This window comes from Emiliania huxleyi (genome assembly GCF_000372725.1).
Source record: "Emiliania huxleyi CCMP1516 chromosome Unknown EMIHUscaffold_12, whole genome shotgun sequence".
Classification (NCBI taxonomy): Eukaryota; Haptophyta; order Isochrysidales; family Noelaerhabdaceae; genus Emiliania; species Emiliania huxleyi.
In genome coordinates this window covers 880,324-907,511 of record NW_005201392.1, presented here as the reverse complement: position 1 = coordinate 907,511, position 27,188 = coordinate 880,324, and the positions used below count along the sequence as shown (strand labels likewise).

General features: G+C 68.1%; 8 protein-coding genes across 8 annotated transcripts in view; 5 read left to right on the top strand and 3 right to left on the bottom strand.

Annotated features, from left to right (window-relative positions):
- Window positions 1-1,682: 1,682 nt before the first annotated feature.
- Window positions 1,683-2,738, top strand: EMIHUDRAFT_62877 (hypothetical protein; the record flags this gene model as incomplete). The annotated part of the gene is made up of 3 exons (XM_005790539.1): window positions 1,683-2,190; window positions 2,256-2,409; window positions 2,510-2,738. 3 exons carry the CDS (start codon window positions 1,683-1,685, stop codon window positions 2,736-2,738), a joined length of 891 nt encoding a protein of 296 aa, XP_005790596.1.
- Window positions 2,739-3,071: 333 nt separating this feature from the next.
- EMIHUDRAFT_200674 (hypothetical protein) lies at window positions 3,072-4,011 on the bottom strand (the record flags this gene model as incomplete). Its single annotated transcript, XM_005790538.1, has 3 exons — window positions 3,072-3,416; window positions 3,491-3,847; window positions 3,922-4,011. 3 exons carry the CDS (start codon window positions 4,009-4,011, stop codon window positions 3,072-3,074), a joined length of 792 nt encoding a protein of 263 aa, XP_005790595.1.
- Window positions 4,012-4,415: 404 nt separating this feature from the next.
- Window positions 4,416-5,312, top strand: EMIHUDRAFT_200673 (hypothetical protein; the record flags this gene model as incomplete). Its single annotated transcript, XM_005790537.1, has 3 exons — window positions 4,416-4,886; window positions 4,968-5,134; window positions 5,204-5,312. The coding sequence occupies 3 exons, from the start codon at window positions 4,416-4,418 to the stop codon at window positions 5,310-5,312; spliced, it is 747 nt and encodes a 248-aa protein (XP_005790594.1).
- Window positions 5,313-6,861: 1,549 nt separating this feature from the next.
- Window positions 6,862-9,627, top strand: EMIHUDRAFT_449019 (hypothetical protein). Its single transcript, XM_005790536.1, has 5 exons — window positions 6,862-6,900; window positions 7,238-7,614; window positions 7,737-7,910; window positions 8,146-8,984; window positions 9,294-9,627. The coding sequence occupies exons 1-5, from the start codon at window positions 6,873-6,875 to the stop codon at window positions 9,583-9,585; spliced, it is 1,710 nt and encodes a 569-aa protein (XP_005790593.1). The 5' UTR covers window positions 6,862-6,872; the 3' UTR covers window positions 9,586-9,627.
- Window positions 9,628-15,741: 6,114 nt separating this feature from the next.
- On the bottom strand, window positions 15,742-16,518 carry EMIHUDRAFT_200669 (hypothetical protein; the record flags this gene model as incomplete). The annotated part of the gene is made up of 2 exons (XM_005790535.1): window positions 15,742-15,915; window positions 16,258-16,518. 2 exons carry the CDS (start codon window positions 16,516-16,518, stop codon window positions 15,742-15,744), a joined length of 435 nt encoding a protein of 144 aa, XP_005790592.1.
- A 169-nt stretch (window positions 16,519-16,687) lies between these two features.
- Window positions 16,688-17,524, top strand: EMIHUDRAFT_200668 (hypothetical protein; the record flags this gene model as incomplete). The annotated part of the gene is made up of 4 exons (XM_005790534.1): window positions 16,688-16,878; window positions 16,976-17,037; window positions 17,103-17,214; window positions 17,473-17,524. 4 exons carry the CDS (start codon window positions 16,688-16,690, stop codon window positions 17,522-17,524), a joined length of 417 nt encoding a protein of 138 aa, XP_005790591.1.
- A 977-nt stretch (window positions 17,525-18,501) lies between these two features.
- EMIHUDRAFT_98044 (hypothetical protein) lies at window positions 18,502-25,744 on the bottom strand (the record flags this gene model as incomplete). Its single annotated transcript, XM_005790533.1, has 19 exons — window positions 18,502-19,245; window positions 19,388-19,495; window positions 20,159-20,212; window positions 20,394-20,487; window positions 20,786-20,913; window positions 21,207-21,230; window positions 21,271-21,294; window positions 21,335-21,358; window positions 21,399-21,422; window positions 21,463-21,486; window positions 21,527-21,550; window positions 21,591-21,614; window positions 21,655-21,846; window positions 21,944-22,105; window positions 24,564-24,627; window positions 24,808-24,944; window positions 25,186-25,246; window positions 25,519-25,600; window positions 25,675-25,744. 19 exons carry the CDS (start codon window positions 25,742-25,744, stop codon window positions 18,502-18,504), a joined length of 2,064 nt encoding a protein of 687 aa, XP_005790590.1.
- Window positions 25,745-26,500: 756 nt separating this feature from the next.
- EMIHUDRAFT_449018 (hypothetical protein) overlaps window positions 26,501-27,188 on the top strand; it is a 4,912-nt gene continuing 4,224 nt past the window's right edge. The window contains exons 1-3 of the mRNA XM_005790532.1: window positions 26,501-26,628; window positions 26,715-26,771; window positions 26,884-26,986. Of these exons, the coding sequence (XP_005790589.1) occupies window positions 26,770-26,771; window positions 26,884-26,986 (105 nt within the window). The 5' untranslated portion in view covers window positions 26,501-26,628; window positions 26,715-26,769. The remainder of the gene's footprint in view (window positions 26,629-26,714; window positions 26,772-26,883; window positions 26,987-27,188) is intronic.

The window sequence follows — 27,188 nt, the reverse complement described above, 5'->3', positions numbered from 1 at the left end:
CTCGAGTACCAGCGGCCTGCCCCCCCAGCTGGCCCACTGGCAGCGCCCGCAGCGCGCGCAGCGTTGTGCCAGGGACAAATCCTGTTGCGCGCTGTCGCTTCCCGACTCGACAGAGCACGCCTTGCTCTGCGACCATGCACAAGCGCTCGCTCGCGACTGCCGTGCTGTGCGGTGGCCTTCGCGTGGCCGCCGCCCACTCCGCCACAAACTGCACCGCCGCCCACTCCGCGCTCGTCGCCTTCGGCGAGGCGGTCATGACCTTCAAGCCCCGTCCGGCCACGCCGGTTCACGTGGCGCTGCCGCTCGCCGCGCCGGCCGCCGAGGTGGTGCAGGCGGTCGGAGGAGCGGAGCTGAACGTCGCCGTCGCGCTGTCTCGCGTCTCCGCGGCCCCGATAGCGTCATACGTCTCTGTGCTTCCGCACGGGCCGCTTGGGGACGCCGTCAGATCGGCCGCAGAGGCCTCTGGCGTGGCGACGGAAAACGTCGTGGTCGACGGGTCGCCGCACTCCGTCCTCGGGACGCTTCACGTCGTCGACGACGGCTCTGGCCCGCGGCCGCACTACCAGCGCCACCACTCGGCCTTTGCTACCGTAGCAAGCGGTGACACCTTCGACTGGCCGTCTCTCCTCTCGCCTGCAAAGTGGCTTCACGTGACAGGCATTACGCCGCTGCTCGGGCCCGGTCCGGCGGCGGCGTGGTCGACCGCGTTGGAGGCGGCGGCGGCGACAGACGGCTGCGACGTCAGCCTCGACTTTAATCACCGCCCCGCGCTCGGCTCGCGAAGCGCGCCGCTCCGAGGTGTGAAGGGGCGCCACCCACAGCGCACCCGTGAGCAGGCTCGCTCGAGGAGCTGTGGGCGCTCGTGCAGCCACACGTCGCCGCGCGGGCCGTCACTCTGCTGATGCTCTCGGAGGACTCGCTGCGCAGGCTGCGAGATGCGCCGAGATGCGCTGAGATGCGACGCGATGCGCCGAGAGATGACGAGATCCGTCGCCCCGACATTCGTGGACTCCTTGCTTCTGCAGGCTCGCGGAGCGGGAGGGCGTCTGGCCTGGGGAAGGGGCGGAACATGCTTCGCAGGCGGCCGCGCTCTCGTCCCTTCGCCAGAGGTGGGGCGTCCCTCTGCTCTTCTAGGAACCTTCTAGGAACCGTCTAGGAACCGTCTAGGAACCGTCTAGGAACCTTCTAGGTGGGGCGTCCCTCTGCTCGGCTGCTGCTTCAAGCGGGCCGCCGCGCCACGCGAGGCGGCGAGCGGCGGGCTCAAGGACACTCAAGAACACAAGAACACGCTCTTCGGCGGCGGCGGCGTGGTGCGCTGGTCGGTTGTGGCGACGGCGGCGGGCGAGGTGTCGACGGGCGACACGCCCGTGGTCTGCGGAACACAGATGCGGAACACAGATGGAACCAGCACTCGTAGTCGACGGTGCTGCCGCCGTAGACGGACAGTCGAGAACGGACAGCTTGCGGCGTATTCCCTGTACGCAGTAGCCTCGCACCCCTGGCTGTGATGCACCTCTCAGGTCCACCGGCCGCGCGAGGCGCTGGGAGGGGGGGACGCGTGGGTGGCTGGCTTCCTCCACGGCCTCCTCGACGCGGGGGAGGGCTGGAGGGGCGAGGCGGCCAGCTCTCGGGCGGCGATCGCCCGCGCCTGCCGCCGAGGCGACCTGCTCGCGGCGCTGTCGATGGCTCGATTCGGCGACCTGTCCGACGTGAGCGGCGGGGCGCTGAGGGCGGCGGAGGCGAGGTGGGCGGGCGTGACGGCGCAGCTGAACGCGAGCGGGGCCGGCGGCGGCGGCGTGGTGGCCGGTGGGGGCGGGGAGGGGGCGTCGGGCGCGGCGCCGCCGCAGCGGTTCGCGCCCTTCCACGCGGCGGCGGCGTCGGTTTTCGAGCGGTTTGGTCGCACGCGGCTGGTTCCGGTCGTCTCGCTCGCTTCGCCGGAAGCCGCGGAGCCGGTCGCTCGCGCGCTGCTGCGGGGAGGGGTCGACGTGATGGAGCTGGTCTTGCGCACGCCGTCCGCGATGCAGGCCCTCCGGCTGATCGCATCGAAGGTGCCCGAGATGGCGGTGGGGGCAGGCACGGTCCTCTCGGCAGAGCAGGCCGAGCAGGCCGTCGCCGCCGGCGCGTCGTTCCTCGTCTCGCCAGGCACCGCGGCGATCTCCACACATCTCACCACATCTCACCATACATCGAGTGCTAGATGCGGTGATCTCGCCATCTCTCCCCACATCTCCCCACATCTCCCCACATCTCCCCAGGCACCAACCCGCGCGTCGTCGAATGGGCGACGCAGCGCGGTGTGCCAATCGTGCCGGGGTGCGCCACAGCGAGCGAGATCGAGGCCGCGCTCGAGCTCGGGCTGACACACCTCAAGTTCTTCCCGGCCGAGGCGAGATCTGCCGCTGCCGAGATGTACATTTCCGGCACTCGCCCCGATTCTCCGTCCACTGTGAGAGTCCCAGAGTCGCACATTCCCCTCCCTCTCACGGTACGCTCTTCCGGCCAAGGCGAGCGGCGGCGCGGCGGCGCTCAAGGCGCTCGGCGGGCCATACAAGGACGTGCGGTTCATGCCGACCGGCGGCGTGACACAGGCGAATTTGCCCTCGTACCTCTCGCTGCCAGGTGTGTTTGCCGCCGGAGGGACATGGCTCGTGCCGGCAGAGGCGGTGGCCAAGCGGGACTGGGCGGCGGTGGAGGCTCTGACGCGTGCGGCGGTGCAGGCCGCAGCGGAGGCCAGCTGAGCGTTTTTGCATATCACGCGCACGCAGAACGAAACCCTCGAGGGGATTGCCGCAGGTTCTCTCCTCTATCTGGATAATGTGGACATCATTTTACGTCACACGCACACATGCATGTCAGTGTTCTGTTATATCAACGAGTCGCGTCCGTAAATATGTTGGGCCATCAATTGGGACATGGGACGCGCCACAGAGTCCGGGGTGAGAGATCAAAACTCTGTGCGACCCTCCATGCAGCTGCAGGGACACAAGTGACCTGCAGTACCGTCTTTTTCACCCCGGCCGCCCATCCTCTCAGCATGTCGACGGCTACTGCCCGTCCACCCTCCACCCCCTTCAAGTCAGGACCGGCTTCACCCACTCGACGTTCGAGATCGTGTCTTTGACGCCGGTGGGGATCCAAGGCGGCGGCGAAGTTCCGCGCTGGCGAGGCGGGCTCACGTAGCGCCGGGGCGGAGTCGCAGACCTCGAGGCGGGTCTACTGCTTGCCCGCACGCCGATCCGGGGCTCCACGCCGTTGTTGCGGGGCTCTGTCCCGTTCTGGCCGGAATTTGCACTTGGTGGCGGGGAGGGCGAGCGCGGCGGCGTGTTTTGCCAATCGGGGCTCTCTGCCACCCTCCAGCCCCTCGAGGCGTGGGTCGATTTCGCCCTCGTCTGTTTGGTGAGCCAGCCGATGTGGTCCTTCAGCCGGTCAATCTCCGCGTACAGGGAGGTGAGCTCGGTCGCCTATTCGCTGGGAACAAGTGTGAACAAACCGTCGTCTTCACGGCTCGGAATCCGCTGCTGAGCTCGCTCGCCTGCTCCTTGCACCGCTTCTTCGCCTCCACGCCGCCGCGCTGTGCCTTTTGCACTTCTAGCTCCAGCCGGCGCCGCTCGTCGTCGATGGCAGTGGCCGACAGGCGCACCTGTGTCATCTTGAGCTCCGCGTCGTGCCTCACCCGCTCCGCCTCCTCTCGCGCCGCCGTGACGTCGATCCTCATCCCCTCAGCCTCGCTCCGCAAGAGGGCAATCTCGTGCAGCAGCTTCTGCCGGTCGTCCGCCGCGGCGCGGAGCTCCGCGTCCTGCTCCCGTGCGGCCGACTCCAGCCGCCGCTGCTTCTCTGCCGCCGCCGCCTAGGCGGTGCAGCGTGCGAAGCGCGCGCGATCTCGTACTTTTAAGGCTGGATCCGGCCATTCCAAGGGTATACCTTTGAGAATCCCCAGCGTCCCACCCTCCTAGTCACACTCTCAATTTCTCGACTGGCCAACACGAAGTGCTGCGATCGGGGGTCACCCATTTCTTTTTTCCTTTCTTTTTTTGGGCCCTGTGGGCACCCTATCAAGAGGCGATGCACGACGAACAAAGTGGTAAAAGTCGCCGGGGTGCAGGACGCCCCCTCCACTCGGAGCTAGCGGACACGACACTGTACACCACGCACATACACAGGCACTTGCTTAGTCCCCCGTCTCGGAGTTCCTTGTCCTCGGTCGGGGAGACTGTGATTGAGGCGTTCGTTTCATTCACCGGGGCCTGCGAATGTCCAGGCTCATCACGCGTCAATTCTTTTGTTCGAGAGAGAGTTTCATTGTGACCTGTTGGCTTGTGTTGTGTTTGTCCTGCCTGGTTGAATGCGGGCGCTTTTCTTGTTTCACGCCGTCGCCGCCGCTCTGTGCAAAGCTCAAGCCGCGCGACCCGTCGCTGATGAGCTTCTTCGAGGAGACGCTGCCGAAGTGGGCGGCGGTCGCCGAGTCGGACGCCTTCGCGAGCGGGCAGCAGGTGCCGTGCAAGCTCTTCCTCGACGCCACCGTGCAGCTGATCAAGATCTTCGACAGCATCTACGGGATGGGGATGGTGAAGGACGACATCGACGGCAACCGCGCGAAGATCGAGGCGAACCTGCTCAAGCTCCCCGCCGACGCGCAGCCGACGGCGACGCTGCAGTCGATGTGCCGCGCCGAGCTCGGCGCCGCCAAGGGCGCGGCGGCGGCGGCGGTCGAGGGCTCGACGTGCCTGGCGATCCTCTGGCTCAAGCGCGCGTTGCTGCTGGTGGAAGGGATGCTCGAGGCGCTCGTCGCCGACGCGAAGGCGGAGCTCGCCGACTGCGTCAACAAGGGCTACGAGAAGGGGCTCAAGATGCACCACAACATGATCATGAAGGGCGTCTTCAACACGGTGCGCCTTTGAAGTCACGCCCGACCGACCACGCGACACGCGTCCCACCGCCTCACCCCGCTGCCCCCGCTTGCGCCGCAGGCGTACCACACGATCCCATACCGCGCCGAGTTCACCAAGGCGCTCGGCGACCCCGCCAAGGTCGAGGCCGACATGCCGGCGGTGTGGAAGACGTTCGCGGCGATCATGATGCCGCTCGACGCTTTCCTAAAGGAGACGAAGATCGAGCCTCCGCCGTCGGACAGCTGGTGGTGAGTGCGAGATCGAGAATGACGCAAGACGCTCTCGACGAGAGCCACAAGAAGGCGTCCGCACAGCAAGCCGCTCGTCGGACAGGCGTGCTCGCTCGATGTCGGCGAGCGCATGGCGTACGCCTTGGACGGCGGCGAAGCCAAAAACACCGATGGTGGCCGTCCGCTGGCGTGAGTGGCGGCGGTCGAGCCCTCACCCTTCGCGCCGACAACCAAAAACAACACAACCCAGGCACAACCCAACCCAACCCAACAAACAGCACGATTCTGAAGTTTGTCCCACTGGCTCGCAGCGCGGTGCTCAGTGGAAGACTCCCTACTCCACTGGCGGTCTCATCTCCATCGTCAGCAGAGTAAAAAGAACCAATATCGAACTCAAGGGACGGATGGGAGGACGGCGCGCCGCCACCCGCCTAGATCTAAGGCCCGTCGGCGAAAATTCTTTATCTCAACTCTATCTCGTTCTTCGTCATCGCTTGCTCGGGTCGAGCTGCTGTCGGACACCGTGACCGCTCTGCGACCCGCGGTCAGAGGTCACACCCGAGCCGGAAGTCCCCAGGGGGCCGCGGTGTCGCCCTGACGACTGAGGCTGCCGCTGCCCATGTCACAACACTGGCTCCCTGCGACGCCGCTCATCACAGAGGAGGATGAGCTCCTCTTCGAACTCGTCGACGTGCTTGCGGACGGCATGAGCCCGGCATGCTCGCTCGACACCAGCAGACAGCAGCCAGCGCTGCCGGCCCGGCCCACCGCAGCAACAGAGTCGCCGGCGCTGCAGGGACGGTCACTCTCGCTACCGACGGCAATGGCGGCGGAGAGCCCGGCGCGACGGCCCTTTGAGAGCCACCAGGACGTGCGAACGGCGGGCGCCGGCTCGCGCCTTGGACGGCCTCGTAAGCATTCGAGCTCGTTGTCCGCGCGAGAGCGGAACCTGTCAGAGCCAGAGCGGCTGAATCTGATTCGCGGCGCGAGCGCGACGACATTTTTGCAGCGCAGCGCAGAGGCGGACGAGGCGCGTGAGGCGCAGGAGGCCCGCAGTAAGATCAGCCTCCTCGTGCTACTGATGCTCTTCTGCGGCGGCGGCCTACTGCTGGTCGGCCAGCCCGCCGCCGTTGTGACTCTTGGCCGGCGCTCGTCGGACGCGATCGCGGCGTCCGCCTCGTGGACGGCGCATCAGCTTTGGCAGCCGGGGCCGGTCCAGGGGTAAGCGCGCACGGCCGTCGCCTCGGCCAAACGTGCGCGCGCCCCGACACATCCCTCACGCACGCAGGTACGTCTGTCTGCTCGTTGACCTCCTCAGCGCTCTCAAGCACGGCCAGTGCCCCTCGGTCGACGTCGGAGCGCCACGCCGCGCGGCCGGACGCCGCGTGGTGCTGCGAGACGTGGCAATGTGTAGCCGAGACGCCGCCCAGATGCCGCCCAGATGCCGCACAGATGCAGCACAGATGCAACACAGATGCAGCACAGATGCAACACAGATGCAACACAGATGCAACCGCGTGATGCCGCGACGAGAGACGCGCCTCCCTGCACGCCCCTCAGGCGAGCGGCCGTTACGTGCGGGTGGTCTCAGCGCGAGAGGAGGCTGCCCGCAGCAGCTTTGACGGCCCGCCCCACGATCGGGACCCGCCGCTCCGCGGTGAGCTTGTCGCCGCTCTAGATGCGGAATGCGACCACGTGCGTTTGGCGGGATGGGGAGCCACTTGGTCACGCTGCGACTTCAGGCCGCGTGATCATGTCGTTACGGGCGCGGTCGCACGTAGGTCGCTGACACTCTGCTGCCATGGATCCACGGCGGCACGCTCGAGCTGTACGACGCGGGCGGCGCCGCGCCAGAGGCGGCCCGCTCGGACCGGCACGGCGGCGGCCGAGGCGGTGGCGGCCGCGGCGGATGGTCGGGTGGACTGGAGCACGATCCGGCGGCGGGAGCTTCTCAGTCGAGGCGGTGGGAGCTTCTCAGTCGTGCGGAGGACGCGCAGGGCCCCCCCCCCCCCACCACCTCCCCTCCCCCGCCCCCGCCCCGCCCCACCCCGCCCCTACGCGCCCTGCTCCTCTCACAGCCCGTCCTCGCCCGCCTCCCGCCTCGCCGTGTCGCCGCAGGCTTCGTGTCGGTCTCGTGGCGTCTCCCAGCGCTGAGCGCGGCAGGCGGCCACCGCGGCTGGTTTGTCGGAACTCTCGCCGCCACCGGCCATCGCTCAGGACTCGCCTCCGCGCTCGCGGTGGAGGTGGTGCCGCCGCCGCCGAGCGAGGCGGCGGAGCCGACAGGAGGCGCGCGCGGCGGGGGATGCGCGCGGACGCGGCGCCTCGGCTATGTCCGGATGCGCGCCCCAGGACGGCGCGGCGTCGGCGGCACCGACGACTGGATGGGCGGGGGGCGGCATGTGGCGGTCGATTCGCGCTCGGGCGCGCTCCGCCTCTCGGGCTACACGGGCAGCGCCGAGCTTGAGAGCAAGCCCGCCGTCTTTGCGGTGGAGGAGGTCGAGCCGTTGCGAGGGGCAAACCTCGGGGGATCGCCTCACCCTTCGCCGCCGCGGCCGCCGTGGCGCGTCTTGACACGTGGCGCGCGTTTGTGAGCGTAGGCTGGCTCATCCCCGAGAAGGATTTCACGACGGTCGCGTCGCGCGCGTCCTTGTGCGAGCTGCCGCGCGGCAGCAACGCCTCCTTCTGGCAGCGCATGGAGGCGCACATCGACGGCTGGATCGGTGAGGAGCACTTCGACTGGATGGTCGGCAAAGGCATCAACGCCGTCCGTTTGCCGCTCGGCTGGTGGGACGTCCTCCGCCCGCACGAATTGCCGAACCCGGGCAGCGGCGCCGCATGGGGTGAGATGGCGCCGGGCCCAGCTCCCGCCCTCCGCGCCATCCGGCGCCTTCTCGACTGGGCCGAGGCGCCGCTTCCTAGATCCTTCCGAGAGCCATGCAGTACCCTTCTCGAGGGGTGTCAAGCCGCGCCGCTTTTGTGCTCGACTGGGCCGGTGGCCGTCCACCCGCCCGGATCCTCATCTGCAGGCGAGGGGGGTCGTCGTGCTCCTCGATTTGCACGGCGCGCCCGGCGGGCAGAATGGGAAGGAGCACTCGGGCTGTGCCGGCCGCGCCGAGTGGCACCGCTACTCGATCGACAATTCGCTCGCCGTGGCGCGCTTGCTAGACGCGGGCGCCGACGCCGCGCTGCGTAGTCACCATGGAACACCCTCCTCGCCTTGTGACCCGCTGCAGTTGCGACGGCTGATGGACGAGGTGGGCGAGCACCCCGCGCTGTGGGGCGTCGAGCTGCTCAACGAGCCCGGCGATCTCAGTTCGGCGCCGCGCGAGGACGAGATGCGGCCACTGCTCATCGAGTACTACGAGGCTGCTTACTCCCTCGTGCGGCGCCGGCGCGCCGACGTCGCGGTCGTTTTTTGCGTCCTCTACTGGTTTGACTTGTGGGGGTGGGTGACGCAGCTGCGCGAGCCGCAGTTCCACAACGTCTTCATCGACCTGCACTTGTACACGGCCTTTGACGGGCTGTCGGAGGCGACGCCAGACGAGACGGTGGTGCAGGCGGCTCGCACCTTTGGCTGCCGCCTCCTGCAGCACGCCCGGCACCATCCAGTGGTCGTCGGCGAGTGGTCCCTTGCCGTCGACGAGATGGGCCTCAAGGTGAGCCAGCGCTTCGTCGACACCCTCTTCGCCTCCTTCGCAGCCGCGTTTGGCCACTTTTTCTGGACGCTGCAGATGGACGCCGCTGCCGACATGGCGGAGCACGACCACCTCGGCGGGCACGTGAAGATCGGACAGTCGCCACAGTGGTCGCTCGTGCAGGCGCTCGACGCGGTCCCGAACCGCCTCCCAGACGGCTCCGCGTCCTCGTACCGCTACCCGGACCTCACACGCCACTTTGGGGGCGACCCGGACGCGCCCACTCTCGCGGCGCTTCGCTCGGCGGCGGCGTCGACGGTGCCGGCGGCGGCGGCGGCGCGTCGAGTGACCCAGCCGCCGCCGCCGCGCCCACCGCTCTCGGACCTCCCGCGCGCTGGAGCGCTCGAACTGCGCGCCGCTTGCCCGTACATCTCGCCGACCGGCTTGGCGCTGCTGTGCGGGGCGGTCGCCATTTCGCTCTCGGTGGCTTGCCTCGGCGCCTTGCGGAGGTGCCGGCGGCGGAGGGGGCGGCGGCTCAGAAGCTCCGCGTCCCTCGCCTCGCTCCGCTCGCTCCGATCGGTGGCGACGCATCGCGGCCCCGTCAAGAGCCCTTCCATCGCCTCGTTCCACTACTCGATCGCCTCGTCCGCGGACCGCCGCAAAGCCAACCACGGCAGCTCCGCGTCACTCGCTTCCCTCGGTTCGGTGGCGACACACCGCTCGGTCGCTAGCCCCTCGCTCGTGTCCATTCATGCGTACGTCCACTCCACGTCCCCGAACCATCGGGAGCGAGGAGGGAAGGAGAAGTACGTTCGCCTTTTGTCTGATTGAGCCGTGTACGACTCCGCCCCCACGTTAGTAGCGCGATAGTACGGGCCGCGCCGCCGGCGCGCGGCGGAGCTCCCTGGGGCGTCGCACTACCACGCTATACTAGTCGTCGTGGCTCACGTGATTCCCATTTCAGCACATACCGCGTACTGTCGAGGACTAAAGTCTGTACCAGGCAGGTTGGTCAGGACACGATGCCGGCGCGTGAACACGACTAACTGAGACGGATCCGCTCCTGACAGTCGCACGTGCGCGGCGCGGCGCGGCGCCCTCCAACCTGTTCACACTTTCGTAGTTCCCCGTACCCGTACCGCGTACGGCACAAGTCATTTACTAGAAACAATTACGAATGCCCAGTCGAGGGCCGCGCTTGGACTCCACCGGCGTCCGCATCCGTGATCTCACCGAGCCATCGTCTGGTGCGGAGCGGCTTTGCGGCGGCTTCATCAAGCAGGCGAGCCGAGGCACAGGTTCTGCGTACGCTTGGTGTCGCCGAGCTCTCGAACCTCCCGGTGTGCTGACCGGCCTCTCGTTTGGGATTAGCACGTGCGACGAATGGTCCGTCATGCTGAGCCAGTGGTTTGGCGTGTACTCTGTGCTATTCGACTGCTTCTCGCCCAGCAGTGCCTTTGCGGCAGAGCTCCAACGCTTTGCGGTGCCACCGTTGCGCCTTGACAGCTGCCTGGGAGTCTCCCGGCCTCCTCGTCCTCGGTTTGTCGGCTGGGCATCTGCTCTGGAGGCCGCGTATGTGGGCGCCGCGCCTCCACATGCGCTGGCAGCCAAGCTGGACATTGAGGGCAGCGAGTGGGAGGCGCTACGCGAGATGAATGCGACTCAGTTCCGGCAGCTGCGGCTCCTCGACATCGAGCTGCACTTTTGCAAAAAGAACAGAAGCATCCCATACGCGCACGGACGAATACGGCCACACTACCTGCGGCCGGCGGCGCAGATGCTGCCGGTGCTCGAGGCTCTGCGGGAGCATTTCGTGGTGGTCGAGCGCTTCGTGCAAGCCCGCGGTGCACACACGTGGGACGAAGCGGAAGCCGGCTGTACGTGGGACCGTGTCTCTGGGCGCTTCCCGCACATGAGCATCTCTTACGTCAACCGTCGGTGGCTCGAAGGCCTCGAGCCAAGGCCGCTGACGCCTGCAGCGCGGCAGACTGAGCCTGGCGGCCTGCCGTTTGGCGCGAGGGCCGCGCGGGGAGAGCTGTGCGAGACGGCCGCAAACCCGCACGGGTGCCCGGGCTTTTCGACCAACCACAACGCCAACGGGCCGAAATGCGCACATCAGGAGTAGGCTGAGCATGCATTGCCGAACGTCCGTGGCTAGGCTTAGGAAGTTATCTCGCATATCGTGTATACCCCTCGCCCATATTGACTAACCGCATCGAGTTATGAAGGGACGTCCGCCGCAATTCGGACAATGTCTGGTCCCAAAACGCGCCACATGACGCCCACCGCCGCCGCGTCGGTCGGCGCGCGCCGACGCCGACCATCACCACCGACCGACGGCTCGCACGGCCGTGCGGTGAGCAAAAATTTGGGTCGCTGCGCGCCTGCCGGATGCTCTGCGACGTCTGGACGCTCGCCAGAAACGCCAGGAAGCTTGCCTTCCACCCCTGGGCCCGAGGGCGAACGGCAGTGGTCGGCAGCCTCTGCGACGCTCCGATCGGCTCCTCGACCTCATCGCCTGCGACGAGCCAGCATGGCTCGTCGCTCGACGGCAGCCTGCCCAGTATGCTCTTGGCATTCTGTACAGCCTCGCCAGGCTCTCTGAGACGGCCTGCAGGGCCGGCGCGGACCGCCTCGGGCGCGATGGCCCTCCTCAGTACCTACCTCTTCGATGCCTGTCGGCTCTCCAAGATGTCGCCGACGGCAGGCCCGCATGGCGCGCTGCTCGATGGCAGCCTGCTCAGTACGCCTTGGACAGTGACTTCTGCCTCGCTGCTCTTACTGCAGCCGCCTCCGGGGCCGGCGCCGGCCGCCTCGCTTCGCCAGTGCTGTCTACGCCTGTGACACGCGTGTCGGCTCGCCGCCCGCGTCGCCCGCGGCGGGCCCGCATGGCGCGCCGCTCGTCGGGAGCGTGCCCAGCAGGCTGTGCAGGGCAATCTGCCTCACTCAGGGCGCCGCCGCCGCTGCGCGGGGCCGCCGTCGGCGCTGCTGCCGTGAACACTCCCGCCGTGTACGTCACCATCGCCTCTCTACGTCGCCGATCTCGCCGACGCCGCTCGCCGCTCGCCGCCGCCCTGCCCTGCCCCGCCCAGCCCTCGCACAAACAAACCAACACACACACACACACACACACACACACACACACACACACACACACACACACACACACACACACACACACAGACACATACAGACACACATACAGACACACAAAAAACACACTCTGCCCCAACCTCGAGCGCCCCGCGCCTCCCGCCTCACGCCCTGCGCCTCACGCCGCGCGTCCCACGCACGCCCCGCGCCCCGCGCCCCCTCACCTCGCGCCTCACGCCTCCCTCCCCACCCTCTCAGGCATTTCTCCCCCCCTGCTGCTCGCCGACTCCTCCTCCCCCCGCATGACCGACGACTACCCGTCCTTCGGCGACTCCTACCTCTTCTCGGCGCCAACGCCTACTACCCGTTCGTCCCAGCGAGGGGCGGGAGAGCAGCCATTCCAACGGCTGGGAAAGTTTCTGAACGGCCGTGCATGCGTCTGCATGCCGGACAACTAAGAAGGTCCCTCGCTCCCGCTCCTCTCTCGGAAGACGCGTGCCGGCCAGGGGGACTCGCTTGCGATCCCGCTCCAGCCAGAGGCCGCGTGAGGCGTGTGGGGCGGTGCACGCTGGGGCTCGGCCCCAAGTGCGCTGGCCTCGCGTCTCGAGGGGAGGGCGGCTCGTAACTGAGGTTCGCCGTCAGGGACAGTCGTCCTCCCCTACTCGGCCATTCCAACGGCCAGGCCGCTCGCTTAAGGCTGATTGGCTAGACGAGCGGTCTACCTCCAACGGGGCGGTCCGGGAACGCGTGGAACCTGCCCACCTCGGTGGGAGGTGGTTTGGCGCCGACGGACCGCCCCCTCCACCACCCTCGCCCAGGGATCTACAACGCTGTCTTAAGGTCCGACCTGTGGGCTCCGGCCTGCGCTCGGCACCGGGCACCGCCTCGGTATACAAAATGCGCCTGCGGGCGGACCCTTACAGATCACACATCCCGCGGCGTGAAAATTAGGTTCGTATTTGCGCACTCAGTCGATGGCAACGCTGTGCGCCGCGGCGGGCGTAGCTTCTTTCCTCACATGCCTCGTGATCGACCGAACTCTCGGCTGCGGATCGTGGCCGCAGCGGGACAGTATCTCTCTCCTCCTTCTCCTCGCCCTGGTTGTTGCCGTCCTCCATCTTGTCAACGGGCCTCCCGCCAGCGCGGTTTGGCACCAAGTAGTGGCGAGGACTGGCGGCGGGCTCGTCACCACCGCATCCTTCTTCGGGCATATCGTTCCGACGCCAGAAGTCATCTACGTCGCTGTCTTCTTTGGATTGAGCACGCGGCTCTGTGAAATCGTGGACAGGCGCTGGTGCCGGCGCCGAACGAGTAGCTGCCGCCTCAAGCTTCCCACGGTGCAGCTGTGGATCCAGCCCGCAGCCGCCAGCGCGCTCGCGGCGCTTTGTGCGTCGTCTCATCGGGCCTGGGCGAGCGTCTGGGACGGCGCGCTGGCGGCTGCGGGCACACCCTCCGCAGTAGCTCCCCCGGCGGCTCTGCCGCCACCGTCAGCACCGGCTCCGCCTCCGACCCCTCCAGCGTTGCACGAGGGCGGCCCCGCGGCAGATTGCAGGAGCCAGCCAGACGCGTCGGAGGCGCCGCGCGGCGAGGGTGCCGCGGCAGAGGAGGCGGGAGACGCCTCGGAGGCATGGGCGAGGGCCGTCGCAGCGTCCGACCGGGCGGCTGCGGAGCTGCTGGCGGGCGAGGAGACGGCCAAGCGCGCCGCAGAAGCCAAGGCGGCGGCGAGGGCACTCAAGGCGCACCGCGCCGCAGCCTCCGCTGCCGGCGCCGCAGCCGCCGCGGGGGAAGGCGCGAGGGCGGCAGAGCCGCAAGCAGACGGGGCGCATGAGGGCGGCACCGCACCGCCCGGCGAGCCATCCGCCCGCCTGCCGCCGCCGCCGCCACCCCCGCCGCCGACGGAGGGCCTCGCTATCGCGAGCCGCGTCCAGTCACGCTTCGGCTGGCCCTGCCGGTTGATCGGCTCAAGCCTCTTCTTCAGCGGCCGAGACGTCGACCTGGTGCTGGAGGTGCCGGCTGCGGCATCGCTCGCAGACGCGTACGCGTCGGTGGCCGCAAGGACGGGGTGGCGCGCGGTCGGCGCGGACGCCATCACCGGCCAGCGAGTGGTGAGCTTGCACGGCGACTTTGAAGGCCACGCCATCGACGCGCAGGTGTGGCGCGGCGAGACGCGAGCGTCAACGCCGGCCGAGGTCGGCCGAGATGAGCCGAGATGAGCCGAGACGAGCCGAGATATCCCGTGATGGCCGTCGAGGGTCAGCCAGCCCCTACGTACCATTCTTGCAAGCTCCCCCCCCTCCCCCCCCTTCCTTCTCAGGGCAAGACGAGAGCGGCGCTCCTCCACACCGACCGACTCATCGCTGGCACGTGCCACCGCTGCCGCGCGTCGATTGCGCTGCTTCACGCGTGGGCCGAGGCGGCGGGCTGCAAGGCGCACACACTCAGCCAGCCGCCCGGCATCGGGTGGACGGTGGCGGGGACCATGCTGTGGCAGCTCGATGCGCGGTGGGACGCCAAGTCGGACGAAGAGAGGCTTGAGGGGCTGCTCACTTCGCTCGCGGCGCTCCTTCGCTCGGACGGCGTGCCCAGCATCGCGTTGGACGCGCCGCCGTTCCCCTCGCGCCGCCGCGGCGTGTGCGACACGCCGCTCTGCATCTGGCTCGGCGAGACGAACTTGTGCGACAGGATGACTGTCAAGACGACGCGGGCGCTGCTCGCGCTCGTCGAGGGGGCACTCGCCCTGCCGCCGCCCGACCGGCTTCAAGCCGACGCCTACGGACCCGTCCGCGCCGCGTGCGTGCCCCTCGCTGCAGTCGTGCGGCCGCTTCGCACCGGCGCCGTCCCGCGCACGCTGCACAACATCCTGCGCTCGCTCGACGCGTACGAAGTCGTGGTCTCGGTCTTTGTGACGATGCGCGCCGACGGGTGCATCTGCATCCACGCCCTCGTCGATCCGGCCGCCGACGCCCAAAAGTACGGCCTGCAGCCGGCCCAGCACGAGGCCGTCGTGGACTTCGCGGCCGGCTCTCTGCGCCTGAGTGGCAAGCGCAACGCGCCGTCCAGGAGCAGGAGCTACATGACCCGCCCGTCGCCCACGCGCGTGTGGAGCGTGCTCGCGCACCGCGCGCCTCCGCCACAGGCGCCGGTGCGTACTTGGCGCGGTCGTATGAGCTGCAGTGGCGGCAGCGGCAGCAGGAGGGGGGGAGGGGAGGCGGCGGCAGCGCCCGAGTCGGAGCCCAAAGGGGAAAGCATGGCGCTGTGGTGGCGGTTCGAGGCTCGGCCGGGCGGGGAGGCCCTCTACGCCCCCAACGCTGCGCACCTCACCGTTGACCTGCTAAGCCGGTTTGAGCCGAGCTGGTGGCGAGCGGCGACATGAGAGCTGCGAAAGTGTGAGCTGCGAGCTGTGGGGTGGTGGAGAGGGCTGTCTAGCGGCAGAGAGCAACCAGTACCACGCGCTCCCGGAGTTGGGCAGGGGGAGTGCCAGTACCTGCGAGGAAAAGAGCTTAGAGAGAAGACCTAAATAAGGCTAAAGTGTATACACGGTGGTAAAGTCTATACGTAAAGAGCCGTAAGACCGTAAGAGGTCAAAAGTGTTGAGATGGTTTTCACCTTGTCCTGACCTTTTTGTGTGAGGTGGACAAGAATAGAGGATATTTTAGGACCGTTCCCACGCCCCGCTCTCTCTCAATATCGCATCTGATCGACCCCCAACTCCCTGCACGAATAATCCACGCCTGCACTGCAGCAGGAAAGAAACCCGGAACCATTGCACACAAATGCGGCGTCCGAACCGCCAATCGCTTCTCGTCCTTCCCTTTCTGACCAAAACCATGTTCGTGTGACCGCCATTGCCGCGTGCGTCAAGCGCGCGGCGGAATGGCGATGCCCACGCCAGCCCTAGGAGCCGGGCGGCGAGGCGCCGGGCGGCGAGGCGCCGTGAAGCGAAGTTGCCCCCGCTGCCGCATTGTCGGTGGCGTTGCGGAGCAGCGGGTGCAGCTGCGAATTGTTCTTCTGGCGCAATGCGGCTGCCGAAGTGCGGGCCGACCGCACCGCCGGCGCGAAACGGCCGCGCTTGGGCGCGGTCGCGCCGCACGCCGCCCCGCCGGAAGACGCGTCGTCAGCCCCGCCCGGGAGCCGCGCCGGCGCGCACCCTCCGGTGGAGCCCTGGCGCTCGCGCTTTCCACCCGCCGCCGGCTTCGCGGCGACCGCCGGCTTCGCAGCGACCGCCGAATTCGCTGCGGCCGCTATCATTGCGGCGGCCGCCGCTTCGGGGACGGCGGGAGGGCCAACGCCCGCGGCGGGGCTCGGCGCGCCCGCGGCGGTCGCGAGCGCGGCGAGGGAGGCGAGACGGCGGCCGGAGGCGGCACGGGCCTGGTCCGCCGCCTTGGCCGCCTTGCGCTGCTCCAACTGCACTCGGAAGGAGGCGAGGTCCGCCTGCCGCTCGCGCCGCTGCTGCAGCTCCTCATCGTCCAGCCCGGCAACCTCGTGCGCCTTGATCTTGGCCCAACACTCGTGCCACGCCGCCTCATCGTCGTGCGCCGGCAGCGCCGCCTGCAACGCCCGCTGCGTCGCGAGCGCCTCTTCCAGGGCCAAACTCCACCGCTGCTGCCCCTCGGGGCCGCTCGCCTCGCCTCCCACCGGCGTCGCCGCCTCGTCGAGGTCGGACGACTCCATCGGCGTCTCGGGGCGCTCGGCGCGGAGAGTGGCGGCGGCGAGCGCCGAGTCGAGCCACAATCCGACGGCGACGTGGCCCGACGCGAGCACCACGCGCTTCACGCTCAAACGGCGGCTGCCGGCGCCGGCGGCGCCCGCCGCGCCGCCTGCGCCCTTCTCCCCGCTCGCAATGGCGGCGGAGAGCTGGCGCACACGCGGCAAGACGCGCAACACAGCACCGACGAGCATCCAGCGGGCTGGCGCGCTGCCGGCCGCCGTCGCCGCCGCCGAGAAGGTGGCGGCGCGCCAGAGCGGCTCGGCCTCAGACGCAGACACGGGGACCAGCGCCCGCCGCGCGTCCGCCGCCTCGACGCATGGCGCGTGCGCGCCGCTCGGGGAGAGCACGCAATAGGTTTGTGCGACGCCTGGCGCACCGCCCGCCGCCGGCCGCAAGCAGACGACCGGCGCCCCCTCCAAGGGCGCGCAAGAGCGCGGCAGCGGGCCGCGGCGACCCGAGCCTGCTGCTGCGCCGCGTAGCAGGTAGAAGCCCAAGAAAAGCTCGCCCTCCCCTGCCCCTGCCCCTCCCCCTGCGGCCGCCGGCACAGGGGCAACTGCTGCGGACGTGGCAGCCGACGTGGCAGCCGACGTGGCAGCCGTTGCGGCCTTTGCGGCGGTGCAAGCGAGCGCCGTGGCGGCCGAAGCAGTGGCGCGCTGCGCGTCAGCTCGGACAGCCGCGGCGGCCGTGTCAAAGGCGACGACCCCATGCGGGCACTCGCGCAGCTCGAGGAGCGCGAGGCGGCCGGGGAGGGGCCCTCCCTCCTCGCCCGCGGCGCCCCCACCCCCGTGGTCGCTCCCACAGCCGCCGCCGCCCCGACGGCCGCCGTCCGCGCCGCTGCCTCGCTCGTCGGTGTCCGCGTCGCCGTCGACGCCGGGGGACGCGCCCGGCGGGGGGGACTGACGCTGCGTGTTGCCGAGGGGCGGCGGAGGCGCCGCCCGCTCCGCCGTCACGGCCCAAAGGATGGGGTGAGCCCGGAGCGCAATCACCGGCGTCGGAGCCGCGTCGTACCAGCAAGGGGTGGGAGCGGCAGCCGCAACTGCCGCAGCAGTCGCCCCCGTCGCGGCGCCGGGTGCCGTGGCGCCGTCGGCCCCGGCGCCCCCGGCAACGTGCCAACGGATCCCCTCGTCGATGCGGCCGTTGCGCCGCGCCGCCACCACTGCGCGCCGCCAGAAGAAAGTGTAGAGCGCCAGCAGCGCCGCCTGGTCGGCTACCGGCAACCCGAGGAGGCGGTTGAGGAAGAGGGGCACCGAAGCCGCCTTGGAACGCGGAAGCGGCGACGCGGGGCGCGAGCCGGGGCTGGCGGATGAAGCGGCAGGCGTCGCGTGCTCCGCGAGCAGCAGGCAGATGGAGTGGCGCAACGCCGTCGAGAGCCGCCGCCGGGCTGCCTTCGCCGCGCCCTCGTCCGCGCACACAACGGGCGGGGGCGTACCGTCGGCGAGTCCGCCATCCCCGTCCCCCTCACCACACTCGTCCTCCTGTTCACAGCTGGAGGTGTGAAAAGACGCCGTTCGCAGCACAGATCCCCTCGCGCGCGCGTGGGGGGGGGGCGGTCGAGCCAGGCAAATCTCGCGCTCACTCCCGGTCCGGGGCGAACTCTGGTGATCTCTGTCCGTGGGGTGGGGCTTGCCTCCTCCCCCTCCGCGTCGCTCGCCCCGCTCGTATCGCTCTCTGCGCCGTCGCCCGCCCCGTCAGACAGCGGGGTCGCCTCGCCCGCCTCGCCAGAGGCGCTGCTGCAGTCCAAATCAATCACGTCAGGCGAAGACCCGCCGCGCGGCCACGGGTGCGACGCTGCCATCGACGGTGCCACCACCGTCGCGCCGCCGCCGGTCGCGCTCGCGCCGCCGCGCGCCACCTCTGCCTTACTCGCCGTATCGCTGCCCGCCCGCGCCGAGTGAGCTCGCGCCGCCTAATTAAACAGCTGTTTAATTAGGGGGGTTACTATTTAATTAGCCATCTCGTGCCGCCGGCGCCGCCTCCACGACCTTGTCCCTAACAGCGGTGCAGTTGCCGCCCGCCCCAACCCGCACGCGAGAGCGAAGATAGCGGCGCAGCGCGCGGCGCGCCGTCGCGTCGGGAATGCCATCCGCACTCTCCGCGGCGGCGACGCCGAGCGCCGTGTACATTGCGACGAGCGCCGCTGAGCCCTCGGCGGTCTCCATCGACGTCAACACCTCGCTCCACCCTCCGCCGCCGCCCGCATCGGCGGCGCCCGCCCCGCCGCCACCGCTGCCCGCCCCGCCGCCGCTGCCCGCCCCGCCGCCGCCGCCGCCGCAGCCGCCGCCGCCGCCGCCGCCGCCGCCCGCCGCGCCACCGTCGCAAGCACCGCCGCCGCCCTCCGCGTCGCCGCCGCCGCCAGCGGCGGCGGCGGCCGTGGCAGAAGTTGCGCTGTGGCAAGCGCCGGTGCCGCCGACGGAACCGCCCGAGAGCGCGCCGAGCGAGCGGAGGCGCCGCGCTACCGTCGACACGAACCGGCGCTCGCCGCCGACGTCCGTAACGATGAGGATGTGTTCGGGCGGCACGGCCTGGCCGGTGCGGTGCGTCCGGCCGAGCTGCTGCAGCTGCCGATCGGCGGACCAGTTGAGCTCGAGCGTGACGTGCAAGCGCGGCCGCACGGGCACGCCCTCGGTGGCGGGCGGGCAGTGCAGCGAGACGCCCGTCGAGGCCGCATCCGAAATGACTGCGACGCGCGCCTACGGTGTGGCAGAGGCTCAGGTATAGCATGCAGGTCTAGCATGCCACGTGGTCCACGGACTGGCACGACTCGCGTCGAACTATGTGTCTCCTCGAGTCGGTGGCGAAAGGGCAGGGCACGCCCCTTCATTCTCTAGGCACGCGCGCCTCGCCGGACTGGAAGCGCTCCCGCGAGGCCGCCCGCAGTGGCGCCGCCTCGTGCCGCCCAGAGAGCTCGACGGCTGGCACGCCCTTTGCCGAGAGGCGCGCCTGCGGAGGAGGAGACACGTGGGCGCGTGTGTGTGTGTGGGGGGGGGGGGGCGTGGGGGGGGGCGTGGGGGGGTGTGTGTGTTTGGTGGTGGGGGGGGGCTGGGGGGCCCCCCGCCGTGCGACTCGAGCTTTCAGCTGTATCTCGGCTGTATCTCTGCTGTATCTCTGCTGTATCTCGGCGGTGTATCTCGGCTGTATCTCGGCTGTATCTCGGCTGTATCTCGGCGGTGCATCTCGGCGGTCTCTCGCGCCAAAGAGAGTCGGCAGCTTGGCCGCCGTGACGAGCAGCCGGAAGAAGCGCTGGTGGGCAGACCAGAAGCGAGACGTGGCAGAGGCGGGCAGGCGGGGCGCGCGCGCGCGGAGCTCCGCGGCGAGATCGAGCCTGCTCACGCATCCGACTGTGTGTAGAAGCGGGGCCTGCGAGTGCCACTGCTCTCGGAGGCCTCAAGGTCGAGCCTCGGGTACTGGCTCGAAGCTCTCGGCCATCTCCCGGCCATCTCCCGGCCATCTCCAGCCATTTGGCTATCTCCCGGCCATCTCCCGGCCATCTCTCGGCTGTACCCCGGCTGTCTCTCGGGTGTCTCTCGGCTATCTCTCGAGCCAGAAGCGGGCGGCGGCGTCGTACTCGGCGCGCTGCGCGGCGGAAAGCGTGTGCGTCGCGACCGTGATCGGGACGCCCTCAAACGAGATGAGCCGGGAAACAAGCCGCCCCGTGGCCTGCGGCGCAAGCGGCGGCGGCGGTGAGGGCGGCGGCGGTGAGGGCGGCGGCGGTGAGGGCGGGGAGGAGAGAAGCGGCGGGGAGGAGAGGCGGCAGCAGGGAAACTCGGGCGGTTGTCTCGGGGGTGTCTCGGAAGTGTCCCGGAGATGTCTCGGAAGAGTCTCGGAAACGTGTCCCCACCTTGAGGTGCAGCGGTAGCAGCTCCTGCGCCGCCGGCCCCGCCGCGGTCATCTCGGAGCGGAAAGCGCCGAAGGAAGCGAAGCCGGTGCCCGGCCTACGCGGTGAAGACGCCAGCCTCAGGGCAAAGAGTCCGGTCATGCGCAGGTCAGAGTCCGGTCATGCGCAGAGGATTCAGAGCAGCGGTCATGCGCAGGGGATTCAGAGCAGCGCGCGAATACGAGGGGTGCGAGTACAGTGAATACAGCGGAGTGCGGTCGAATGTGCGGCGGCGTGTCCTCTCGAGTGCTGGTTCGGAGACAAGACTGCGGACTCCGCTTCTATGGTGCCCCGCCCCCACAGCCCGAGTCGCACCAGGTAGGCCTAAGTGAACGGCGTCAGAACTCACAACTCACATCTCGTCTTTCACAGGCCGAAGCCGCCCGTGAGTTGTGGGAGCCATGTTTTGCAGCTCGGTCGCGGCGGTGGCGGACGCATAGATGAGACGGCCCAGCGGGAGCTCAGCCTGCATGCGCAGCACCGCCTGTGCGCAGGGGAGGAGAACAGAATTCTTTGTGCGCAGGGGAGGAGGGCGCGTCGCGGACGCGTCAGCAGACGTGTCGGTGGGCGGTGTGTTTGTGGCCGTGGCGGCGCGGGCGGAGTGGGTGCGGTGCGGGCACTTAGCAGGAGTGCCACAACGCAGCGGCCGCGAGAAGGGGCTTGGTGGTGGTGGTGGAAGGGGGGAGGGGGGGGGGAGGGGAGGGGGGGGGGGGGCAAGCTGCGGAAGCTGTCGCGGAGTTAGAGGCGTGCTGCTTCTTTTCTCGCGTGGTGCCGCACCGTCCCCATGCCGGTGGCAAAGAGCTAATCTCGGGTCATCTCGGGAATTCTCGGGTAATCTCACCGTCCCCATGCCGGTGGCAAAGAGCTAATCTCGGGTCATCTCGGGAATTCTCGGGTAATCTCACCGTCCCCATGCCGGTGGCAAAGAGCTAATCTCGGGTCATCTCGGGAATTCTCGGGTAATCTCACCGTCCCCATGCCGGTGGCAAAGAGCTAATCTCGGGTCATCTCGGGAATTCTCGGGTAATCTCACCGTCCCCATGCCGGTGGCAAAGAGCTAATCTCGGGTCATCTCGGGAATTCTCGGGTAATCTCACCGTCCCCATGCCGGTGGCAAAGAGCTAATCTCGGGTCATCTCGGGAATTCTCGGGTAATCTCACCGTCCCCATGCCGGTGGCAAAGAGCTAATCTCGGGTCATCTCGGGAATTCTCGGGTAATCTCACCGTCCCCATGCCGGTGGCGGTCGCCGCCTTGGCGCGGTGGCACTCGTCGAGGCACACGACGCCCTCAAAGGGGCGCGCACCGCTCTGCCGGCCGCCGCGCCGCCCGCCGCCCTGGCACCACGCGAGGAGCTGGGCGAGCCGCGCTGGCCGCGCGAGCAGCGCGTACGACGAAAAGACGACGCCGATCGGCGCCTGCGCGAGGGGGCGTACGAGAAGGTCTGAGGGACGGCTCCGAGGTGGTGCGAGTGGAGGGCGGTGCTCGCGCCGGGATTGGCGCAGAGGCGGCGACAGAGGAGAGCGGGGTGACGAGCTTGTGCAGCTGCGGCATGCCCGGCGTGGCAGAGCACACGGCGCGCAAGTCGCGCACGGCGTCTGCGTGCAAGTCCGCCGACGCCGACACCCAGACCGCTCGCTGGTGACCGTGGAGCCAGGCGTCGAGGATCGCGGCCGCCTGCGAACAATGTCACCTCTCACTCCCTCTCGGTCCTCCCTCTCATCGACCACCTCTCAATCGCAGGCCGCCTGCGTCCGCCCTTTCCCGACGCCGGGGCCGTCAGCGAGGAGGAAGCCGGCGCGGACGCCCTGGCAGCCCGCCGCGCCGTCGCTGGGCGATCCCGAGGTGGACGCCGCGCACCCGCCGGACGCGGGCGCGGGGAGCAGCGTGCTGTGCGTGCGGCCGATGGCAAGGACCGCCTCGAGCTGGAGGTCGGAGAGGGCGCCGGCGCGGGCGAGGCGGCGCGGGATGGCAGGCTCGTACTCTACCGCCGGCGGCCGCACGCACGCCAGCAGCGCCGGCTCGACTGTCGTCGCGGCGTGCGGCGTCGCTGGCAGCCGTCGCAACCAGCTGTGCCCGGCGGCCGCCGCGCGGTGCACTGAGGCGGCGGGAGCGCGCGGCGCTCCGGCCGCCGCCGCCGGCTCCAGTAGAGCCGCCGCCGCGACCGCTCGCGCGTGGTCCCGCTCGAGCGCCTCGCCCGCGCCTGGTGAGGCGTACTCTGGCGGGGCCTCTGCCGGCGCGCCGCGCATGTGGACAGGACACGACGTGTTTGCACACCTGTTTTCTTTTCCCGGGCTTTAGGTGCGAAGCCTTCTTTTGAACTTGGCAAGCAGCCTCGCTCGCAATCCTACAAGTCCAGCTGAGAAGTCGAAGGATTGTCAGCGACACACTCCTCGCAATCGTAGCATCATCTCAACAAAACACTGCTAAAAATCTCTCTCATCTCAATCAACCAGTTCATGAACCACAGTTCACCAGTTCCACCCGTGAACTCGAAGGTCTGAGAGAGAGAGAGAGATTTTTCAGGTCTGAGAGACTATGGAAAGTTCACGTCATGACGGTTAAAACGGCTGTTAACGGCCGCGACGTGGTCAATATGTCGTGCGTGACAGCGGCTGCGAAACGACAGCAGCAACGACAGCTGGTGACAGCTGGTGACAGCTGGTGACAGCTGGTGACAGCTGGTGACAGCTGGTGACAGCTGGTGACAGCTGGTGACAGCCAGCTGCCAGGGAGGAGTGAAAGGCACCCAGGAACAGTGACAGCCATAGTGACAGTGACAGTGAAGCCAGTGAACGCCAGCGACAGGCGGTGACAATGTCAGCGCGGGACCCTGCGAGTGACAGCGACAGCGACAGCGACAGCGACAGCGACAGCGAGGCAGCGCCAGCGCCACAGTGAGGCAGCCATTAGCCCTAGTGACAGGCACCAGCGAAGGGGCCCAACCGCCCACCCACCCATCTGTGCATTACACCCCATGGACTAAAATAAGACACCGGTGCGCGTGGATGTAGCTCTCAGCGCTTGATGCACAGCAGCGTTTGTACGCGGTCTCACACGTTTTGCAAAACTCCTGCTCCTCTACCTCAGAATTTCTCTGTGTAGGGCGCGTCGGGCCGAAGCCCGTCAGGCACTCTCTCCCTAACCCTAGCATTCTCCCGATCGATCCCGAACCCTAGTGTGTGTTGGTTGCCTCTGTGCTTTCACACCTCGCCCCGTCGTGTCCGTCCCCATTGTGATACCATTGCGGACGTCCCCGACTACGTCGTCTCTAGAGAACGTATACGACCCCCTTCTGGTGTCGACCGCGCCCCTCCCGGGGCACGGCCGAACGTGGCAGCGTCTGAGCCCTGGTCTGGCAGCCTGACAGCAAACCCCGGACAGCGCCTGACAGTGCCCGACAGCCTGACAGCGCTGACAGCACTTTCTCCGACAGTCTGACAGCACGTATCTGACAGCCTGACAGCAGAGCCTGACATCAGAGGCGACCCGTCGCTGTCAGGCCCTAACGTGACAGCCTGACAGCTGCCCGACAGCCCGACAGCTCACAGTGGCCTGACAGCAGCGCTGACAGCCCGACAGCCCGACCAGCCCGACAGCAGCACCTGAGCAGCACAGACCGTACACAGGCCGTGCAGCCTCTTTCTTGTGCCCCATGAGCGCTGCCCCGCCCGCGCTGCCGCCGCCCTTACCACCACCGCCACCGCCGCCGCAGCCGCCCGGCCCGCTGCCGCCATCGCCGCCGCAGCCGTCGCCCCGACGGCGCAGCGGCTCCGTCGCCCACAGTCGCCCGCTTGCTCGGGTGACGGCCGACTCGCCGAGCCGCTAGCGCGCGCGACGGGGAGGCATTTTGCGTTGCGCCGCTCAGCGGCCGTGGAGGGCAAGAGAGGGGGATGCGCGCCGCGCGTACAGTAGCGGTAAGTGCTACATTGCATGTATTTCATCATCAAAAAGCTCTCTCCCGCTCTCCGCCCCTCTCTTCCGGCTCTTATGGCAGCGCGAGATATGTCAGACTCACAGCGAACTTGCACAGACGAGAAACCGTCTGAAAAGGAGAGTTCAGGAACTTGCCGTTGAAGGCTGGGGTTGTGCCTGTGTGTGAAGGCTGGCAGTCTAGGCCTCCCAACTACCGCACCTCTATCTCGCCAAACGCGAGCGTTTTCTTCTTGCCGGGGAGAATGATAGTCACGTAGCGGTGCCTGGTCGGGGGGGGGGGGGGAGGGGGCGCTTGCTTCCCAGGCAGCCCATCGTCACGGGAACTAGTCGGGATTGAGGCGTGGCGGTGGGAAGGGTGGCAGACGCGCTTGGACTTGGCAGCGTCGCACGGCGCCGTGACTGGCCCCTTCTTGATTTTTGACCAGGCAAATGGTCCGCCGCACTTCACCGCCTTTTCTCCAGCCTTCTTGCCGACCCAGATCTCGAAGTTTTTGAGATACTTCTTCGCCTTGGAAGGCTTGCTCTTGGTATCCGGGGTGACGGTCACGGAGCTGATGGGCTGCTGATTCTCCGTCGTGACCTAACGCGTCGCAACGGTGAACTGTAATCGCCACGAGAAGGGGGCAGGGCAGGGTGCCCACAGGGCCCAAAAAAAGAAAGGAAAAGGAAATGGGCCATGGCGTGAACTTTCCATAGTCTCTGAATGAATAGAAAAAAAATTTGGCGGCGACGTGGACGCACGCTGGCGCGGCGCGCAGGCCGGCGAGCCGCGTTTTGTGAGTGAGTGAGTATTCTTGATACGAAACCACGACGACACACACCAGTCGACTCGTATCGGTTGCCTCCATGAACGGCGGAGCTATTCTCGCGCCCACACCACACCTGGCTCCAACGTGGACACGTCCATAGCTGGGGACACTACTAGGTCATGCATGGCATCAGAAGTATTATCTCTGGGCCCCGAAAGGCATCTCTAGCAGCGTCGTTACGCATGCGCCCTCCCCTCCTGGGCGCATGCGCCTCACATCTCGCCAGAGCATAAGCCCTTGGTGTGCGGCGAGACGAGTTTTTCGCCATGCAGCGAGCAGCAAGCCGCCCGCCGCAAACAGCCGAAGGCATCGCCACGGCACTGACTGCGCCGCGATCCCGCACACCCGTCGACGAAGCCCCCCCCGCGGAAGACCGCGCGTAGCGACGCCTTGACGATCGAGATGAGCGCGCTCGAGGCTCGCCCACCTACTGCCCCTGAGAGTTGGTTATGAGTGGGCTCGGCTCCCCCCCTTGGGATCGAAGCTTCCACGACCTCACACCCAACACCACAGGTGGGATCAGAGAGAGACTCCGCACCGGACACCGCCCGGGCACAGACTCCCTACCCATCGGATCGCACAGGGCCCCCTCGGAGCAGCCCACACACAATCACGCATCGGCAGAATTAGTGCCTGAGTCAGGCAGACAGCACAGACAAGGAGAGGAGAGAGAGGAGAGAGAGAGAGAGAGGAGAGGGGTGAGGGTGAGGGTGAGGGTGTGTGCACACGTGTGGAGAGGGAGGGTGTCTGGGGTGGGCTGTAGTCATACTACGTGGTTAAAACCACGCGCCCCTCAGGAGCTTAAGGTAGAGTGGAGCGTCCCTGGGACGCGAAAATTCTCTTTTTCAAAACTAGACCTAGGGATCCCTACAAATGAACATAGACATCATTTCTGGGGGCTTGCGGAGGCGAAGGCGGCTCGGCAGAGGGAGCGCGTCGCCGCGCCATCCTCGCGGGCACGGACGCTGCGGGCGCAGGCGCGGGGGTGGAGGAGGCGCTCAATTGCTGGGAGGAGGGTGCGTACGAAGCGGAGACGCTGGAGGCGCTCGCCGAGTTCGGCGATTGAGCGCCTCCCTCTCTCTCCGGCTGCGCGCCTGACCGGTGCGGGCCTCCGAGTCGGCGTCTAGCGCGCGCGATAAGGTTTTTGCTCGCCTTCCCTGGGTCCCCGTGTTGCATGTCTGACTGTCACTGTGCTATTTCGGGGCCCGGGGTTGCCACGCCACGCCGCTTGCGGCGGTCCTATTCCCAGCTCCGCTGAGTAGTTTATTTTTTCTCAAAACTAGCCTAGGCAACGGCGCTCGCTTCGCCACGAGAACAGAAGCTAAATCACGGATGCTGCTGTCGCTAGCTCCAGCAGCCGTAGTATCCGCGGCCGACACTGCTGCGGCGGTGACGCCGACGGATCCGCGTCAGCTGCAGTGGGAGGACAACTGCGTGTACAACTGTCCCAACGAGGCGTGGCCCTGTCCTGCCACACCGCACTGGGCCTGCCCGCCCTCTGGGCACGCCCGTGAGCTGCACCCGGTCTCCCTCGTGCGCAGTGGATAGACGACGGCGCGTGCGACCTGGAGTGCAACATCGAGGCTTGCCACTGGGATGTGCGTGCCCGCTCCCCGCTCGGCGCCATCCCGCCAGCGTAAGCCACTCTCTGGCACACGCACCACGCGCGGCCACTCAGCACGCGTGCTGCGGCTCCCGCGCCTCGCGCAGGGCCGGGACTGCTTCCACGACGCGAGCGAGTGCTTCGAGCAGCCGAATGGCGCTGACTACCGCGGCAAGGTTGACCACACCAAGTCCGGGAGGACCTGCCAGGTGGACGCCGCTTGCACCTGTAGGGCGCGCACCTGCCTCGCAGAGGGAGAGGAGGTCGCACAGAGTGGCCTGGCTGCAGGGAGGCTCTCACAGCGCCCTGGCTGCAGACGGGCGCAGCCCGGCTGCTTTGCGTGCCGAGACTACCTGCTCCCAAAGACGAATTGCTCGCTCAGACTAGCCACACCGCCCGCCCCCCCCCCCTC